This window comes from Eubalaena glacialis, chromosome 13 (assembly GCF_028564815.1).
Source record: "Eubalaena glacialis isolate mEubGla1 chromosome 13, mEubGla1.1.hap2.+ XY, whole genome shotgun sequence".
NCBI lineage: Eukaryota > Metazoa > Chordata > Mammalia > Artiodactyla > Balaenidae > Eubalaena > Eubalaena glacialis.
This window is the reverse complement of record NC_083728.1, coordinates 49,195,314-49,215,918: the sequence shown is the minus strand read 5'-3', so window position 1 is coordinate 49,215,918 and position 20,605 is coordinate 49,195,314. Positions and strand designations below refer to the sequence as shown.

The window sequence follows — 20,605 nt, the reverse complement described above, 5'->3', positions numbered from 1 at the left end:
ACCAAAGGAAATCTTTTCTTCCTCTGTTTTCCCATCTTAGTTCTTCACGGCCTCGACTTGGAGAGTGAGCACTGCATCTTTGAAAATGTCGGGGGGACGGTGACACTGATTCCCCTGAGTGGGTCCCAGTGCTCTGTGAACGGTGTTCAGATCATGGAGGCCACGCACCTCAATCAAGGTATTGGCTTTTGGTTCTGAGTTCTTTGTGTGTGTCGTTTCTAGAAAACAGGTTGGTTAGGTAATGGGGGAACACGTGCATCTTAGAATTAATTACACTTTAGGTGTAAAAAGGGTGAAGACTGTTTGCTTCATTAGGCTGTTTTCTCTTTTGCTGGAGAACTTCTTTTTCTTTTTTTTAATTAATTAATTTATTTTTTATTTTTGGCTGCGTTGGGTCTTTGTTGCTGCGTGGGCTTCTCTCTAGTTGTGGCGAGCGGGGGCTACTCTTCATTGCAGTGTGTGGGCTTCTCATTGCGGTGGCTTCTCTTGTTGCGGAGCACGGGCTCTAGGTGCACGGGCTTCAGTAGTTGTGGCACGCGGTCTCTAGAGCGCAGGCTCAGTAGTTGTGGCGCATGGGCTTAGTTGCTCTGTGGCATGTGGGATCTTCCTGGACCAGGGCTCAAACCCGTGTCCCTTGCATTGGCAGGCGGATTCTTAACCACTGCGCCACCAGGGAAGCCCTGGAGAACTTCTTTATAAAATGCCCGTTGTCTTGTTGAATTAAACATCTATATATTGACTTAAAAGTTACTGCTGTTATGGAAATAAGACTTTAAAGGAATTTGTGAAGTTCAAAATGTGCTCTTCAGATGCAAAACCTTAACACAGTGGCTTCTTTTAATAATTTTATTACCTTATTTACATTCTTTTTATGAATAGTTATACATACAGGATCTGGTGTCATATCTTTTTTTCTTTTGAAATAATTTCAGTATTATGGAATATTTGCAAGAACTTAAAAAAATTCATTCATTCATTCATTTATTCATTTATTTATTTATGGCTGTGTTGGGTCTTTGTTGCTGCCGGCGTGGGCTTTCTCTACTCTTCGTCGCGGTGCCCGGGCTTCTCATTGCGATGGCTTCTCTTGTTGTGGACCACGGGCCCTAGAGTGCGTGGGCTTCAGTAGTTGTGGCACGCAGGCTCAGTAGTTGTGGCTTGTGGGTTCTACAGCGTGGGTTCAGTAGTTGTGGGGCACGGGCTTAGTTGCTCCGTGGCATGTGGGATCTACCTGGACCAGGGCTCGAACCCACGTCCCCTGCATTGGCAGGCAGATTCTTAACCACTGAGCCATGGGAAGCCCAAGAACTTTTTCTTTTTTTTTTTTCTTTTTTTTATACAGCAGGTTCTTATTAGTCATCTATTTTATACATATTTGTATGTATATTGTCAATCCCAATCTCCCTGTTCATCCCACCACCACCACCCTCCCCCCTGCTTTCCCCCATTGGTGTCCATATGTTTGTTCTCTACATCTGTGTCCCTATTTCTCCCTTGCAAACCGGTTCATCTGTACCATTTTTGTAGATTCCACATATATGCGTTAATATATGATATTTGTTTTTCTCTTTCTGACTTACTTCACTCTGTATGACAGTCTCTGGGTCCATCCACGTGTCTACAAATGACCCAATTTTGTTCCTTTTTATGGCTGAGTAATATTCCATTGTATATATGTAACACATCTTCTTTATCCATCCGTCTGTCGATGGGCATTTAGGTTGCTTCCATGACCTGGCTATTGTAAATAGTGCTGCAATGAACATTGGGGTGCATGTGCTTTTTTATTTTTCTTTTTTTAAATATCTTTATTGGAGTATAATTGCTTTACATTGTTGTGTTAGTTTCTGCTGTACAACAAACAAAGTGAATCAGCTATATGCATACATATATCCCCATATCCCCTGCCTCTTGTGTCTCCCTCCCACCCTCCCTGTCCCACCCCTCTAGGTCGTCACAAAGCATTGAGCTGATCTCCCTGTGCTACGCGGCTGCTTCCCACTAGCTATCTATTTTACGTTTGGTAGTGTATATATGTCCATGCCACTCTCTCACTTTATCCCAGCTTACCATTCCCCCTCCCCATATCCTCAAGTCCATTCTCTAGTAGGTCTATGTCTTAATTCCCATCTTGCCCCTAGGTTCTTCATGACCATTTTTTTTTTTTTGTAGATTCCATATATATGTGTTAGCATATGGTATTTGTTTTTCTCTTTCTGACTTACTTCACTTTGTATGACAGATTCTAGGTCCATCCACGTGTCTACAAATGACCCAATTTTGTTCCTTTTTATGGCTGAGCAATATTCCATTGCATACATGCACCACATCTTCTTTATCCATTCATCTGTCGATGGACATTTAGGTTGCTTCCATGACCTGGCTATTGTAAATAGTGCTGCAATGAACATTGGGATGCAGGTGTCTTTTTGAATTATGGTTTTCTCAAGGTATATGCCCAATAGTGGGATTGCTGGGTCATATGGTAATTCTATTTTTAGTTTTTTAAGGAACCTCCATACTGTTCTCCATAGTGGCTGTATCAATTTACATTCCCACCAACAGTGCAAGAGGGTTCCCTTTTCTCTACACCCTCTCTAGCATTTGTTGTTTGTAGATATTCTGATGATGCCCATTCTAACTGATGTGAGGTGATACCTCATTGTGGTTTTGATTTGCATTTCTCTAATAATTAGTGATTTTTTAAAAACATCTTTATTGGAGTATAATTGCTTTACAATGTTTTGGTAGTTTCTGCTGTATAACAAAGTGAATCAGCTATATGTACACATATATCCCCATATCCCCTCCGTCTTGTGTCTCCCTCCCACCCTCCCTATCCCACACCTCTAGGTGGTCACAAAGCACCAAGCTGATCTCCCTGTGCTATGCAGCTGCTTCCTACTAGCTATCTATTTTACATTTGGTAGTGTATATATGTCAGTGCCACTGTCTCACTTCGTCCCAGCTTACACTTCCCTCTCCCCGTGTCCTCAAGTCCATTGTCTACGTCTTCATCTTTATTCCTGTCCTGCCCCTAGGTTCTTCAGAACCATTTTCTTTTTTTTTTTAGATTCCATATATATGTGTTAGCATGTGGTATTTGTTTTTCTCTTTCTGACTTACTTCACTCTGTATGACAGACTCTAGGTCCATCCACCTCACTACAAATAACTCAGTTTCATTTCATTTTATGGCTGAGTAATATTCCATTGTATATATGTGCCACATATTCTTTATCCATTCATCTGTCGATGGACACTTAAGTTGCTTCCATGTCCTGGCTATTGTAAATAGTGCTGCAATACACATTGTGGTACATGACTCTTTTTGAATTATGATTTTCTCAAGGTATATGCCCAGTCGTGGGATTACTGGGTCGTATGGTAGTTCTATTTTTAGTTTTTTAAGGAACCTCCATACTGTTCTCCATAGTGGCTGTATCAGTTTACATTCCCACCAACAGTGCAAGAGGGTTCCCTTTTCTCTGCACCCTCTCCAGCATTTATTGCTTGTAGATTTTTTGATGATGGCCATTCTGACTGGTGTGAGGTGATACCTCATTGTAGTTTTGGTTTGCATTTGTCTAACGATTAGTGATGTTGAGCAGCTTTTCATGTGCCTCTTGGCCATCTGTATGTCTTCTTTGGAGAAATGTCTATTTAGGTCTTCTGCCCATTTTTTGATTTGGTTCTTTGTTTTTTTAATATTGAGCTTTATGAGCTGTTTATATATTTTGGAGATGAATCCTTTGTCCATTGATTTGTTTGCAAATATTTTCTCCTATTCTGAGGGTTGCCTTTTCATCTTGTTTATAGTTTCCTTTGCTGTGCAAAAGCTTTTAAGTTTCATTAGGTCCCATTTGTTTATTTTTGTTTTTATTTCCATTCCTCTAGGAGGTGCGTCAAAAAAGGTCTTGCTGCGATTTATGTCAAAGAGTGTTCTTCCTATGTTTTCCTCTTAGAGTTTTATGGTGTCCAGTCTTACATTTAGGTCTTTAATCCATTTTGAGTTTATTTTTGTGTGTGGTGTTAGGGAGTGTTCTAATTTCATTCGTTTCCATGTAGCTGTCCAGTTTTCCCAGCGCCACTATTTGAAGAGGCTGTCTTTTCTCCATTGTATATCCTTGCATCCTTTGTCATAGATTAGTTGACCATATGTGCGTGGGCTTATCTCCGGGCTTTCTCTCCTGTTCCATTGATCTATATTTCTATTTTTGTGCCAGTACCATATTGTCTTGATTACTGTAGCTTTGTAGTATAGTCTGATGTCAGGGAGTCTGATTCCTCCAGCTCCGTTTTTTTTCCCTCAAGATTGCTTTGGCTATTCGGGGTCTTTTGTTTTTCCATACAAATTTTAAGACTTTTTGTTCTAGTTCCGTAAAAAATGCCATTGGTAATTTGATAGAGATTGCATTGAATCTGTAGATTGCTTTGGGTAGTATAGTCATTTTCACAATATTGATTCTTCCAATCCAAGAACATGGTATATCTCTCCATCTGTTTGTGTCATCTTTGATTTCTTTCATCAGTGTCTTATAGTTTTCTGAGTACCGGTCTTTTACCTCCTTAGGTAGGTTTATTCCTAGGTATTTTATTCTTTTTGTTGCAGTGGTGAATGGGATTTTCCCCTAATTTCTCTTTCTAATCTTTCGTTGTTAGTGTATAGGAATGCAAGAGATTTCTGTGCATTAATTTTGTATCCTGCAACTTTACCAAATCATTGATTAGCTCTAGTAGTTTTCTGGTGACATCTTTAGGATTCTCTATGTATAGTATCATGTCATCTGCAAACAGTGACAGTTTTACTTCTTCTTTTCCAATTTGGATTCCTTTTATTTCTTTTTCTTCTCTGATTGCCGTGGCTAGGACTTCCAAAACTATGTTGAATAAGAGTGGCGAGAGTGGACATCCTTGTCTTGTTCCTGATCTTAGAGGAAATGCTTTCAGTTTTTCACCATTGAGAATGATGTTTGCTGTAGGTTTGTCATATATGGCCTTTATTGTGTTGAGGTAGGTTCCCTCTATACCCACTTTCTGGAGAGTTTTTATCATAAATGGGTGTTGAATTTTGTCAAAAGCTTTTTCTGCATCTATTGAGATGATCATATGTCTCTTATTCTTCAATTTGTTAATATGGTGTATTCCGTTGATTGATTTGCATATGTTGAAGAATCCTTGCATTGCTGGGATAAATACCACATGACCATGGTGCATGATCCTTTTAATGTGTTGTTGTATTCTGTTTGCTAGTATTTTGTTGAGGATTTTTGCATCGGTATTCATCAGTGATATTGGTCTGTTATTTTGTTTCTTTGCAGTATCTTTGTCTGGTTGTGGTATCAGGGTGATGTTGGCCTGCCTTGTAGAATATGTTTGGGAGTGTTCCTTGCTCTGCAATTTTTGGAAGAGTTTGAGAAGGATGGATGTTAGCTCTTCTCTAATTGTTTGATAGAATGCACCTGTGAAGACATCTGGTCCTGGACTTTTGTTTGTTGGAAGATGTTTAATCACAGTTTGAATTTCATTACTTGTGATTGGTCTGTTCATATTTTCTATTTCTTCCTGGTTCAGTCTTGGAAGGTTGTACCTTCCTAAGAATCTGTCCATTTCTTCCAGGTTGTCCATTTTATTGGAAGAGAGTTGCTTGCAGTAGTCTCTTATGATGCTTTGTATTTCTGCAGTGTCTGTTGTAACTTCTCCTTTCTCATTTCTACTTTTATTGATTTGAGTCCTCTCCCTCTTTTTCTTGATGAGTCTGGCTAAAGGTTTATCGATTTTGTTGATCTTCTCAAAGAACCAGCTTTTAGTTTTATTGATCTTTGCTGTTGTTTTCTTTGGTTTTGTTTCATTTATTTCTGCTCTGATCTTCATGATTTCTTTCCTTCTACTAATTTGGGGTTTTGTTTGTTCTTTCTCTAGTTCCTTTAGGTGTAAGTTTAGTTGTTTATTTGAGATTTTTCTTGTTTCTTGGGGTAGGATTGTATTGCTATACACTTCCCTCTTAAAACTGCTTCTCATGTGTCCCATAGGTTTTGGATCGTCGTGTTTTCATTGTCATTTGTCTCTAGGTATTTTTTGATTTCCTCTTTGATTTCTTCAGTGATCTCCTGGTTGTTTAGTAATGTATTGTTTAGCCTCCATGTGTTTGTGTTTTTTACGGTTTTTTCCCTGTAATTGATTTCTAAACTCATATTGTTGTGGTCAGAAAAGACGGTTGATATGATTTCAATTTTCTTAAATTTACCGAGGCTTGATTTGTGACCCAAGCTGTGATCTTTCCTGGAGAATGTTTCGTGTGCATTTGAGAAGAAAGTGTAATCTGCTGTTTTTGAATGGAATGTCCTATAAATATCAATTAAATCTATCTGGTCTACTGTGTCATTTAAAGCTTGCGTTTTCGTATTAATTTTCTGTCTGGATGATCTGTCCATTGGTGTAAGTGAGGTGTTAAAGTCCCCCACTATTAGTGTGTTACTGTCAATTTCCTCTTTTATAGCTGTTAGCATTTGCCTTATGTATTGAGGTGCTCCTTTGTTGAGTGCATATATATTTATAATTGTTATGTCTTCTTCTTGGAATGATCCCTTGATCATTATGTAGTGTCCTTCCTTGTCTATTGTAACGTTCTTTATTTTAAAGTCTATTTTGTCTGATATGAGAATTGCTACTCCAGCTTTCTTTTGATTTCCATTTGCATGGAAGATCTTTTTCCATCCCCTCACTTTCAGTCTGTATGTGTCTCCAGGTCTGAAGTGGGTCTCTTGTAGACAGCATATAGATGGGTCTTGTTTTTGTATCCATTCAGTGAGCATGTGTCTTTTAGTTGGAGCATTTAATCCATTCACATTTAAGGTGATTATAGATATGTACATTCATATTACCATTTTCTTTATTGTTTTGGGTTTGTTTTTGTAGGTCCTTTTCTTTTCTTGTGTTTCCCACTTAGAGACGTTCCTCAAACATTTGTTGTAGAACTGGTTTGGTGGTGCTGAATTCTCTTAACTTTTGCTTGTCTGTAAAGCTTTTGATTTCTCCATGGAATCTGAATGAGATCCTTGCCAGGTAGAGTAATCTTGGTTGTAGGTTCTTCCCTTTCCTCACTTTAAATATATTGTGCCACTCCCTTCTGGCTTGTAGAGTTTCTGCTGAGAAATCAGCTGTTAATCTTATGGGAGTTCCCTTCTATCTGATTTGTCGTTTTTCCTTTGTTGCTTTCAATAATTTTTCTTTGTCTTTAATTTTTGTGAATTTGATGACTGTGTCTCGGCCTGTTTCTCCTTGGGTTTAACCTACCTGGGACTCTCTGCGCTTCTTGGACTTGGGTGGCTATTTCCTTTCCCATGTTAAGGAAGTTTTCGACTATAATCTCTTGAAATATTTTCTCGGGTCCTTTCTCTCTCTCTTCTCCTTCTGGGACCCCTATAATGCGAATGTTGTTGCGTTTAAGGTTGTCTCAGAGGTCTCTTAGGCTGTCTTCATTTCTTTTCATTCTTTTTGCTTTTTTCTGTTCCGCAGCAGTGAATTCCACCATTCTCTCTTCCAGGTCATTTATCCGTTCTTCTGCCTCAGTTATTCTGCTATTGATTCCTTCTAGTGTAGTTTTCATTTCAGTTTTTGTATTGTTCATGTCTGTTTGTTTGTTCTTTAATTCTTCTACGTGTTTGTTCTTTAATTCTTCTATGTCTTTGTTAAACATTTTTTGCATCTTCTCGATCTTTGCCTCCATTCTTTTTCCGAGGTCCTGGATCATCTTCACTATCATTATCCTGAATTCTTTTTCTGGAAGTTTGCCTACCTCCACTTTATTTAGTTGTTTCTCTGGGATTTTATCTTGTTCCTTCATCTGGTACATAGTCCTCTGTCTTTTCATTCTGTTTATCTTTCTGTGAATGTGGTTTTCGTTCCACAGGCTGCAGGATTGTGGTTCTTCTTGTTTCTCCTGTCTGCCCTTCAAGAACTTTTTCATTTCAGGATATTTGAGAGTAAATTGCTAACATGATGCTCCAGCACCCCTGAATACTTCAGTGTCTATTTCCTTTGAACAGTGGCATTCTCCTACATAATTACAGTGCAACCATCCAAATTAAGAAAGTAATAGATGTATTCCTACCACGTGATTTCAGTCCCTCTTCAGGTTTGGCCGTTTGTCCCAACAGTGTCCATTATTCAGTCCAGCATTGTGTTGTATTTGGTTACCGCATCTCCCTAGTCTCCTTCAGTCTGGAAATGTCCCTTGGTCTTTCCTTGACTTTTATGACTTTGGCAGTTTTGAAAACTGCAGGTCAGATATGCTGTGGAATGTCCTTCTACATTCTTCTACGAAATTTAGAATTTATCTGATGCTTCCTCGTGTTTAGAATAATGTCATTTTTTGACACGAATGTCAGAGAAATGATGCTGCATTTTTCTCATGTTTCATTACATGGTTTCTATTTGTCCCATTACTGAGGATGCTCACTTTGATCATTTAATTAAGAAGCAGTGTGCTAGGTTTTTTCACTGTCAAGTTAATCTTGTCACCCTTTCTTATTAATAAGGCTATTGGGAAGGTACTTCAGGATCATAAATATCCTATTCTTTGCCATACTTAACCCACTGGTTTTAGAATCCACTGGGTGTTTTTTTGCGGGGAGGGAGGTCTTATTTAATTATTATTCCAGTGGCTGCCACGTGGTGATTTTCTTCCTTCTACACCTATTAGTTGGCTTTTTATTTATTTTTAAAAATATTTATTTATTTATTTATTAGGCTGCATCAGGTCTTAGTTGCGGCACGCGGGATCTTAGTTGCAGAGCGCGGATTTCTCTCTAGTTGTGGTGTGCTGGCTCCAGAGTGTGCGGGCTTAGTTGCCCCGCGGCATGTGCGATCTTAGTTCCCCGACCAGGGATCGAACCCGCATCTCCTGTATGGAAGGTGGATTCTCAACCACTGGACCACCAGGGAAGTTCCAGTTGGCTTTTTAACTGTAAGAAAGAGCTTTCTTTTCTTGCCATGTATTCATTTATTTATCTGAATCAACAGGGCCACATGTCTTGCTATTTTATAGGTTTTGGTCCATTTCTATGATTGCTTATTTTGATGCCCAAATTGTCCCAGATTTGGCCAATGGGTTTTTGTGTTCTTTTGGTTTGTCTATATTGTGTGTGATTAATTCCTTACTTTCTGACAGAACAAGGTATTCCAGGCTCATCTTTTACTTTTCTCGAATCAGCCAGTTCTCCAAGGAGCCCTACTTCCTTTTAGTGAATGGGATTTAGAAACCAACATCTGGGCACTAGGTGTGCTCATTGCTATTGAAGTGTTGCTTGCTCACAGATCCTGTCAGTCAACAACGTTAGGGAAAATGTGTGTGTATACAACATTTACAACTATAGTTCTGTATCTGTTTATATTAGTATATTAAAATATCTGTATTTCAGTGTCTATATTGCTAACCAGGAGTTCACACCAATACCTCTAATTCCAGTCCAGTACCATAGAGTTCTTTCTAGTTTTCTCCCTTTTCTTATTTGTAGCCCCTTTTCTGACAATGATGAACTTGACTCCCGTTATGTAGCCACTATCCTGTCACTTCTGCCCCCTCCTCATTTTGGGACCCTCCTCTTCCTGCTCAGGCTGTGACGCCCCATGCTGGGCCACGTCTCCCTTCACCCTTTTCCTAGCGCAGACACCTTCCTCACCTCATGCCAAAACTTCCTGCCACTCCTACCCTGATGCTTACTTTGCCCAGTCTTGTCTAATGGCTTTTGTACTGAGCTATGCAAGAAGGAAGGAAAGAAAGAAGTTGACATGATCTCTTAAGCCCTTTTTGGTATATTATACATAGTTTTCATAATTACAGTTTTTCATGCTTACATACTATAATGTTGTATCTGCTGTGACGTGGGATTGGACAGATGGGGACTGGAAAGGATGTGGTTTATTGGTGTTAGTGAAGTCATACCAGAAATCAGTTGCAAGGAGTTATCTCAGAAATGAAGGACAGTAGCATGGACCAGGGTGATCATGCTTTCATAGGAGGTGCATAGCGTCCATCAGAGACATTCTACAAGCAACTGATGGAGCACCCACCCATGTACCATCTCCAAACCATCAACCCATCCATCCATGCATTGATCTCTCCATCAGTTTTTCACTCTTAGTATTTTTCAGTTTCAAGGTTAGTTGAGCTTAGGAGACATGTAGTGCCCTGGAGCTGGCCAGAAAGGTCAGAGGTCAGCAGTAGCAGGTGACCAGCCCAAAATAGGACACAGTGAGCACCCAGTGACCATTACCAAAACAACATACCTGCATTTTTGCAACCAAGATAATGGCCCTGGCAATAAGGGATGGAGAATCTGATTCTTTCCAGGCAGCAGTACTGATCATGATGAGACGCTGTCTCTGCCCTGAGCTCAGAAAGTCACCATAATTGATTGGCAGACAAGAGGTCACTATGTAAGGCTCTTCAGTGGCGGTCCCTGCCTGGGAACACACAGGCCTTTGTGTGAACAACAGGTGTAATTAGAGGGTAGACAGTTGACAGATGACCCCACAAGTGAATTATATAACTGGATCTGGACCACAGCCAGACCACCTGTCTGTCCTCTCTTAGCACCTCAGGTGGGGGGCCTGCTGCTGTTTCCTCAGGCAGCAGGGATGTTGCAGGGGTCATGATGAGAGTTGAGAGACGTGTCTCCTTGTCTAGCAGAGATCTCTGTACTGGCTGCCTCTCCCTCAGTTAGGTCAGAGGAAGGTGACCTTGTGATGATGACTGTTTATTGCTACAGGATTTTATAAGCGGCTTGTACTGGTTTTCAATATCATCATTAATGCATGAGTAGAACTCGAATTCATTTTGAAATATTTAATACATCTGGGGTTCACTGGTATATAAAGTATAGATTTAATTAATTTTCTCCCACATTGGTATACCATTATCATAACCTTTCCATCACCTCCCTTTTGAAGAAACTTACTTTACCAAAAAAATTAAAAAGTCCCACAAAGTACTGTATTTGTTTCTTGGCTTTCTAGTTTGTTCCAGTACTCTGTCTTTCTACTTTTGTGCCTATATCACACAGTTTTAATGCTTGTTGTGTTATAATATGCTTTAATTTTTGTTCTTCTCTGAGTGTTTTTTTGCTTTTCATGCCTATTAATTTTTTTCAAAGAAATTTTAGAATCATTTTGTTGTGCTAAAATATTCTTTGAGAAGTTAGATTCTAATTTCATTTGATGTGTTTACATTAAAAAAAATATTTCCATCTTGGAACTTATGTTTATTCAGTATGCCTCTTCTCATATTTGAATTTTCGTCTATTTCCTCCAGTAAAACTTTGAAGACTTTTAATTTATGTGCTTGTTGAACTGTGTTTATTCATGTATACAAAATTCTGAACATAGTTATATACATTAACTGTTTAAAAACGGAAAGGAAAAAACCCTTTCTTTTATATATATATATTCTGTAATAATCTGTTTTGATTATTTCGAGCACAAAGGACCTTTGAGGATGTTAATTTAAAACCGTATGGGAAAGTGATGCCCAAAGAATTCAGTGTCTGGAATCCAGGACTTCTGAGTCTTGTTCATTGTTCTTCCAAATACCCCAAAGCAGCCTGGTGTGTTTGTGGAATCACTCACAGGAAGTTAGAGAGGAAGTTACAGTTGGGGTTAATTTGGGGACATTCTTTAGCATAAACAGTGCTTGAATCACAAATAGCCCACAAATGTATCAGCTGCTGGATCTACCTGGCTCTGTTGTCCGGCCATCAGACTATTTTCTCCCTGTGCATTCCCTGCTCCAGCCGTGTTTCTCTGGAGCTTCTGGAACTTACACCACCCACAGTCTTGGCCACTGGATGCTGAGAAGGCTGTCAAGTGGTTTCCAGTGACCATTGCTTCTGCCATGTTATGGGTTAGTCTCTTGTGGATTTGCCTGGAAGCTGTTATGTGTAATGTTCTTGTGAGAAAATGAGTCCAAACTAAATTCTGAAAAGGAACTTTTAGAGCATGTATTGTTTAACATGGGAACCTCCTAGAATTTAATATTTAATGTTGGGGTTATCCTTCCGTCACCCCTCAAAAATTATTAGCTTATTTATTTAGTTCAGAGAAATTTCTTATCATTCCATTGCCATCTGCTTATGTAGCAATGATTGTCCCTAATTCTCTTGTGGATTGAGGCGTGGTAGGTAAATAATAAATGTATCTCCTGTGTGGTATTTTTATTAAGTGGTTTTTTATCTTAAACTTTTAAAGTCCATTTGAAAAATATGCCTAGTCAAATTAGTGATGGCTGGAACTGAATTTTTGATCTTCCTATTGAAGATATGATTTGTCCTAAGAAAGTGGTAGTCCTAATTGTCACTCAAGGTTAATTGTCAGAATTGTCTTTCCCTGCAGGGCACTCTTAATTGTTTCATTACCCTGGTGCCATGGCTTTCAGACCGGATAGGCTCGAGTTCCTCTGGAATTCTGCTGTGCTGCTCAACAGCTTTTTCAGTGTCACTGTCAATGAAATTGGCAGAAAAATGCTATAGCATTAAAACACAGTGCACTTATTTTATAAATGTCATAGCAGGTCATAGGGCAGTGAAATGTAAGCCGACTCTGTGTTCCAAGGCATTACGTGAGAGGAGCAAGATGGCAACTTTTTTTTTTTTAAATCTACACACTTTAAGACTGGAAGATCCCATCAAGGGAAAAACGTGTACAGTTCTTCAAAAATTAAGGCTTAGAATTCTCCACTTAAATTGTCTTGAGTTTTGAGGATTACTAAAATGAGAACTGGAGCAAGTTTTTTTTAAACACAGAACAATATGATATATTGTTTGTGGTTACGAAAATACGTAGCAAAAATAAAAAGATGTGAATGGGACTTACACATACCTACTTTAAAAAAAATTTTATTGAGTATAGTTGATTTATAATGTTGTATTTAATTTCTGCTGTACAACAAAGTGACTCAGTTATACATGTATATTTTCTTTTTCACATTCTTTTCCATTGTGGTTTATCACAGGATATTGAATATAGTTCCCTTTGCTATACAGTTGGACCTTGTTGTTTATCCATCCTATGTGTAATAGTTTGCATCTGCTAATCCCATCCTCCCCAGTCCTTCCCTTTCCCATCCTCCCTCCCCTTTGGCAACCACAAGTCTGTTCTCTATCTCTGTGAGTCTTGTTTTGTTTTGTAGATATGTTCATTTGTGTCATATTTTAGATTCCACATATTAAGTGATATCATATGGTATTTGTCTTTCTCTTTCGGTAGGTCCATCCATGTAGCTGCAAATGGCATTGTTTCAGTCCTTTTTATGGCTGAGTAGTATTCCATTGTATATATATATACCACATCTTCTTTATCCATTCATCTGTCGATGGACATTTAGGTAGTTTCCATGTCTTGGCTACTGTAAATAGTGCTGCTATGAACATTGGGGTGCATGTATCTTTTTGAATTATGGTTTTGTCTGGGTATATGCCCAGGAGTGGGATTGCTGGATGATATGGACACATGCCTACTTTAGAATAGTGTTAACCTTTGGAGAAGAAGTGGGGAAGGGCTTGATCAGGCAGGGAAACAGGAAGATGTTAAACTGTATCTGTAAGATTTTATTTTTTAAAGAACAAAAAAAGGCTAAACCAAAAAAAAAGGTATATGCACTTTATTAAAACATAATTAAAAAAACCCATAATAATAATAGGGAAACAAGATAAAAAACAGCAGCATGTTCATACTCCAAAAGCTGCCTTGGCTTTTACCCATTAAACCATTTTTAAGTATAGGTATCAAGAACAGAGAATGTAGATATTATAATATAACATGATCTAACCATGTTAACTCCATATTTGACTGGATTCCTGGCTCACCAGCAGTTTCCTCTCTTTTCACTGCCTTTCTCCAGTATATTGCTGCTACTTGGTATTTAAATGTCTCTTTTCATTAGTAAATTAGTGTTCATTTGGAAATGTGTTAGTTAGGCTGTGCCATTAAAAAGCACGTGTAGTAATTACCACTTCCTTATAAAAGTCACTTATATATCACTTGTGAATGTCAACTAACAGGAGATTTATCTGTGTTTAGCAGATTGTCACCACTGCAGGGGAAATTTTTTACCTGTATCAGTTAACTGCTTTAATTTCTTTCAGATTGCATAAATAGTACTTCCTCTGCCTTAAATTACAAGAATGTTTTCATCTGGTAAAGTCACTAAAAGGAAAAGCATTTGCTAATACTGTGAGAAATAAATGTGCTGACATCTATAATGTAAGTTGTCTAAAGCCTGGCACCTGAAGCTTTTCTCCTCTTTTTTGGGTTCTTCCAGGAACAGTGCATAGGATTTGCAGCATTGCATCTAACCTTGTTTTTCAGTGGGTGTGTTCTCTGAAGCATAGTTTCCCTCACTCCCATGATGCCGTAGAATGATTCCATAGAAAGAAGAGGCCTTTGCCCGAGAAGAAAGTATGCATTGACCATGGTGTCTGGTCTGTAGGCCTTGAACTGTTTTTGGCAGAATCTCAGACCCTAGATTTTTCTTTTTTTCATATATTTAATATGAAATGTAAAAAAATCAAATGAGTTGTCCTTAAAACTGTATTTCAACCTTTGTCCTATAATTGCTATGAACTATTCTCCCTTATTTTAATTATTATTTTTTCTTTTTACTCTAATATGTTATTTTAAAGCTGATAGTTGCTAAATGTAATTAATGTTTTAAGGAAATTCGAAATCATGGACTCCTTTGGTCTTGCTGGTTTGTCAGAGCCATTGAATGCTCATCTCTCCTGTTAGAAGTGCTGCAGAAACTCCATCTGGGGAATTTACACTTAGGTGCATTTGAATGTGTCGTGCTTGAGTGCCAAAATACATTTGCATCTATTCAAGCACTTAGAGGGAACAGGTGATTGTCTAGGGAGTGGAGCTGAGGAGCCTTTGATAAAATTTTCATCTGCTGAAGGGCTGCTATGAGTTGTTCAGTGACAAATTAAAAAAAGAATTTAGTGGAACTAGAAACAGAAATAGATTTTCCAGCAGTTTAGCCAAGATGTCTAGTGAACAGAAGAGCCCTTTCACATTTTACAAAAAGCCAGCAGATAGCGGTGTCTAACTTCCCATTTAACTTGCCTGCCCTTGCCCTTAAGCACTCATTAGATTTCTTCCTCAAATTTGAGACCTGCAAAGCTGACACCTGTCACTTGTGCATGGATGATTCATTCAGCAGATACTGTTGAGTGTCAGAGCCCTAACTGTTCTTAAAGACTGTACCCAAGGCCAGTGGTTCTTAGTGTGTCCTCAGGTCAGCAACGTCAGCATTACCTGGGGGCCTTTCAAAAATGCAAATTGCCAAGCCCCATCCTTGACCCGCCAAATCAGAAAATCTGGGGGTGGGCCCAGCAATCTAGTTTTTGGTTTTTTTTTTTTTAAAATAAATCCTGCAGGTGATTCTGATGCACCTGTATCAGAACATGTCAGTATGAGGACCAAGGCTAACCACAAATTCTTGCCCCAGACTTTGGCACAGGAGACAACCATTTGTCAGTCTCTTTAAACCCCTTTCATCTCCTGTTTGAATCATTACATCTATTTTTCATGATCTCTCACTCCTTTTTAAGTTTCGTTTTTAGCTTGACATCCCCATAAGGTGACTTTACAGAGTGTCTTGGTGTGGATGTCTTGGAGTTTACCCGTTTGGTGTTTAACGGGCTTCTTGAATCTGTACGTTTCTATCTTTCTACAGATTTGGGAAGTTCTCAGCCATTATTTGTTTAAAAATTGTTTTTCTGCACTATACTCTTTCTCTTTTCTTTCTGGGACTCTGGTTACATGAATGTTTAATATTTTAGTATTGTTCCACAGATCCCTGAGGCTCTAATTACTTATTTTTATCTTTCTGTAAACTTTTTTCCTCTTCGCTTTTCAGATGAGATCATTTCAGCTGATCTGGCTTCACATTCACTGGTTTTTTTTTTTCCCTGTCATCTCCATTCTGCTATTGAGCCCATCCAATGAGTTTTTAAAATTTTGATTACTGTGTTTTTCAGTTGTAATATTTGATTCTTTTTTGTATACTTTATTTCTTTGTTGAAACTTCTTATTTTTCAAGAGTGTTCACCCATGTTTGACCTCTTTTTTGTTTTTGTTTTTTTTTAGGGCCCATCATTTTTATTTCTAAGTCATCTGATATAGAAAACTAAAAGTTTTTTATTATGGAAAATTTCAAACATATACAAAATATAGAATATTATAATTAACCTCCATGTACCCATCACCCAATTTCAATAATTATTAACATTTTTTGCTTATCTTTTTTCATCTAGGCATTCTCCCCTGACCCCACCCCACCCCCTCACACACATTTTTCAGGGCATCCTATAGGATAAATTGTTTGAACAATTTTATAATAGCTGATTCAAAGTCTTTATCAAATACGTACAACATCTCTGTGATCTCAGCATTAACATCTGTTGTTTGTGTTTTGCTATGCAAGTTGAGATTTTTTTTCCAGTTCTTTATATGCTGAGTAATATTGAATTGCATTTTGGACATTTTTATATTATATTGTAAGACTCAGGGTCTTGTTTCAGTTCCATGGGAAATGTTGATTTTTGCCTGTTTGTTTTAGCAGGCAGTTGACCTGGTCAGATTTAGACCATAAGTGAGAATCAGTCTGTGGGTCCTGATTCTAGTTCCAAGGCCCATTCAGTTTTCCAAGCCTTTGTGGTGCTATTCCAGTCTGTCCCATGTGTGTGCCATCCAGCGGCCAGCCTGGGAGCTGAGCAGTGGTCTGGCTCTTAGTTTAACTCTGAAAGTCTCCGTGTGCTGCTGGGGGTCAGCTCCATGTGTGCACCGTTGGGGGTGGCCCAGGAATTCATACACAATTCCATGAGGTTGCCTTCCTGAACTTCTCCATCTATACCATCTCTCAAGTACTTTCTGGTTCCTTGGGTCTTTCCTTTTCTGCCCTCCAGCTAGACGTCTGGAGCTTTATTTATACTACTCTTTCATGTTCTTCCTGTGCTTGTGCCCATGTCCGGGCCCGAGCAGTGAGAGGACATGAGAGGACAGAGAGGAGAACAATAAAGCAACTGGCGTCTGCCCCACCCTCCTGGGTCCACAGCTCCTGGGATTGGAGACAGATTTTCCCCTGCCTCCCAGATTCAGGCATCTGTGGGCCCCCTGCTGCTGCCACTATTGCTGCTAGGGGACCCTCTCCCTCCTTCTGGAACCAAAACTAGACGCTTCTCCTGGAGTTCTCTCTTTTACACTAATGTCAACTTTTGGGTTTCTTCCCAGATGAAGCCGGGGACACTGGAGGAAAACAATGGTAAATTCATCATCGGTCAGTGGTGCTTTAGGTCCTGGTCTCTCTCAATCCACTTGCTTCTGTTGGTTTTCAGACCCCTCAAGTAGCTGCTGCATGTGTTCTGTCCAGGCTGTCAGGTGTAGCTGCATTCAGAGGGAGAGGCAGGTGGGGGATGCTGTCCCATCTCAGGCAGAACCAAAACTTCTCCCCCAGCGTGGCTTCAGACTGATGGGAAAGGAGAGATTTACCCAAAGCTGAGTTCCAAAATGAATGAATGTATTTGTCATAATGGTCCATGGAAAAAAAGTGACTTAGATACAGAATTATCTAAAGGCTGGCAAGTGGGTGAGGTGGGGGGCAGGAGTAACAGGAGACCAAGTAGCCTTGGCTGCTGAATCTTGGCAGGTTTGTACGGCTCCCAGATCCCAGACTGGTGGCGTGGATTTTCTGTGGGATGTGCTCACCCTTCAGCAGATCAGTAATGTGGTCGCAGAGGTGAAGGACAGCACAGTGTTTTTATAGCCCGGGGAGGCTTGGGGGTGGGCCGTAAAGAGAAGGAGTTGATGAAGGTAGGAGACTCTTGGTGCTTAGGGAGAGGGGAGCAATGCGTTATATATCCTGTGTGTGTGTGTGTGTGTGTGGTGGGGCGTAGAGGAGGGCCTTTCTAAAGTATGATTAAATTCAGAATGTGGAGCCCTGAAGCAAAATTTCTAAAGGCCTCCTGTTTTTGGCCTGTAAGCTCATATTACATTGCACCATACCCTTTTGGGAATACAGTTGTTTTATATGTTCATGTTAATGGTAACTCAGAATGAAATAATTCGAACATCATTACCTCAGAAATATTCATATGACAACATTTAATTTAAAACAGTTGATTTTTATTTGTGCAGTAGCAGAATTAGAAAACCTCACATAAAATTTGAGGACTGTAATTAATAGTGATATTAATGATTATTATCCCTACACTCCTTAGAAATCACTAGAAATCTTTACATGTTTAATTTTTTTCAGTGTGCCTGAAATATTAAAATAGAAAATCAGTGGTTTCATTCACAGAGACTTAAGTAAAGCTTTTTTTTGTTGTTACCAAGTGTCTTTGTCTACCTTTTTATAATGTCGTTTCCCCTCCATCCCCTTCTAAGATCGTCTGGAATTTGTCTGTCCTCAAGTATTTAACAGGCTCTCAAGTGATCTCAAAGATGCCATCATATATTTCAAGGAGGTTTAGATATACTCTAAAAATGACAAATTAAGTGCATCACAGAAAGTCCATGTGCTGTGATTAATCACATTAACCTCAGATCAAGGAGTCGCTCATAGTTAAGGAGAATTTAAGATCTGGAAGGAAGCGTTGAAGACTCGGTGAGGGAGCTGAGCCCTGGAGGGGTTACCCCGTCAGGCAGGACACATGAGCTGGGTCTCTTCTGAAGGCCTTGTACCGTCACTCACTCTCATTCATTCATTCATTGCCTTTTCCCCTTCAGCTTTTTGCTTTTTAAATATACTCACAAGTCTCCTTTAAACAAAAATATCACAAAATATCCCATAGGGTATGTCAACTCCTGGCTCCAGCTACTATCAACTCTGTCTTTCTCTTCATAAACAGACTTCTTTTACTTCTTCTGTTTTTTATTGAAGTGTAGTTGACTCACAATATTGCATTAGTATCAGGTGTACAACAGAGTACACAAACTTCTTGAATGAGTTATCCACACTCAGGAGACCTCAACTGTGCTTTCCCTGGGCTTCTGAGGTTTTCCTTCTCCCCCCTCTGAGGGTCCTTCTCTGTTTCCTTTGCAGGTTCATCTTCCTCTCCTTGGGCCATTAAAAGCCAAGCTCCTCAAGGTGCCCAGTGTTGGGTGGGCCCTCTTTTCTCCCACCTCTCTGTTCTCTCCTCTTTCCCACACCTATGGCTTCCTTTATTAACGATGACTCTCAGATATTTATAGAGAGATACCACATTCTCACGCACACACACGTATATGCACATATATATGTATACATCTCTACCTGATGTCTGTAGAGATGTGTGTGTATATGTGTATATACACATGGATCTTAGGTAGATATGTACACACATATATGTGTGTATGTCTGTCTCTCTGTATATTTTGAGATATATAGTTCATCTATAAATTTTTTTTGAATTACATCAGGATTAATACGCAGTTCTTAATCCTCCAACTTTCTAGATTTCTTCATTTTGATCATTTAACAGAATATACTTGATAAAAACCAGGCGTTCTTTCAAAAGTATACTTGCCAAACATCAGGAGAACATCTTAAACAAAATATGCTTTATTTCAGCACCATATCTTCTCATCACAGAGCACCAAATTATCAAAAATTATGCATATATATATAATTGAGAGTAAAGTAGGTAGGAAAGTGGGTAGGTTGGTAGATGGACAGATGGATTGAGAGATCTCCTAGGCGTTTCTTCTGGAGCTTCAGGCCCATATTTCTATCTGCAAAAGGCATCTCAAATTCATGTGTAAAACCAAACTCAGGATTTCTCCCCCAACCTGATTTTGGTTCTTTTCCAGTGTTCGCAATCAGTGTGAACAACTCCCCATCCAACTAGTTACAGCAAAGCCCAGGAGCATCTTCTTCACCTCCCTGGTCCCCCTATCTAGCCCATCATGAGTTCTGGTGATCTTATCTCCCAAGTATCTTCTGGATCTGTTTATTGACCTCTTACCCCTCCCTTCCAGTTCTGAGCCGCCATCATGTTTGACCTGGACCACTGCAGTAATCTCTTACCTTGTTTATCTACATTTCCTCTTGCCCTCTGGTACATTCTTCAAACAGTAGAAAAAATGATCTTCCTGAAACTCACGTCTAATTGTGTGATGCTGCTGTTGCGCAAAGCCCTTCAGGGTCTTGCTGTTGCCCCTGCATGAAGTACAAGATGCTTTACTGTATCCTGAGCAACTCTACATGCTCTGTCCTTCCCTCTCTCTCCAGCTTCACCTTGTGCAGTGCTCTCCCTGGTTTCCTCTGCCGTGTCTCCCATCACTCATCATCACCATCATCATCATCATCACTTTTTCCTGTCACAGTCTGTTGGATATGCCCCCCCTCCCCCCGCAAGAGCTTGTCTTAAGCACCACCTCCTTCACGGCATCGTTCCCTAACCTCCCCTGCAGCCAGCCCCCTCATCGCATGCTCGTGATCCAGGGACAGGGTATCTCTCCTTCAGTTGCAGCTTTGCGTTTATTTGTGGAATTGGTTAGTGACCTCTCCCTCCTGCTTGTTTACAAGTTCCATAAGGACAAGATGTGTGTCCCACTCGTTCACCTCTGCA

General features: G+C 39.5%; 1 protein-coding gene across 5 annotated transcripts in view; it reads left to right on the top strand.

Moving 5' to 3' along the window:
* Positions 1-20,605, top strand: part of KIF16B (kinesin family member 16B) — a 291,470-nt gene that overhangs the window by 136,924 nt on the left and 133,941 nt on the right. For 4 of the 5 annotated variants that reach the window (XM_061208591.1, XM_061208590.1, XM_061208592.1 and 1 more), the window contains exon 15: positions 41-178. The exons of the other annotated variant lie outside the window; for it this stretch is intronic. In XM_061208591.1, coding sequence (XP_061064574.1) covers positions 41-178 — 138 coding nt within the window. The remainder of the gene's footprint in view (positions 1-40; positions 179-20,605) is intronic. 5 annotated transcript variants of the gene reach the window in all.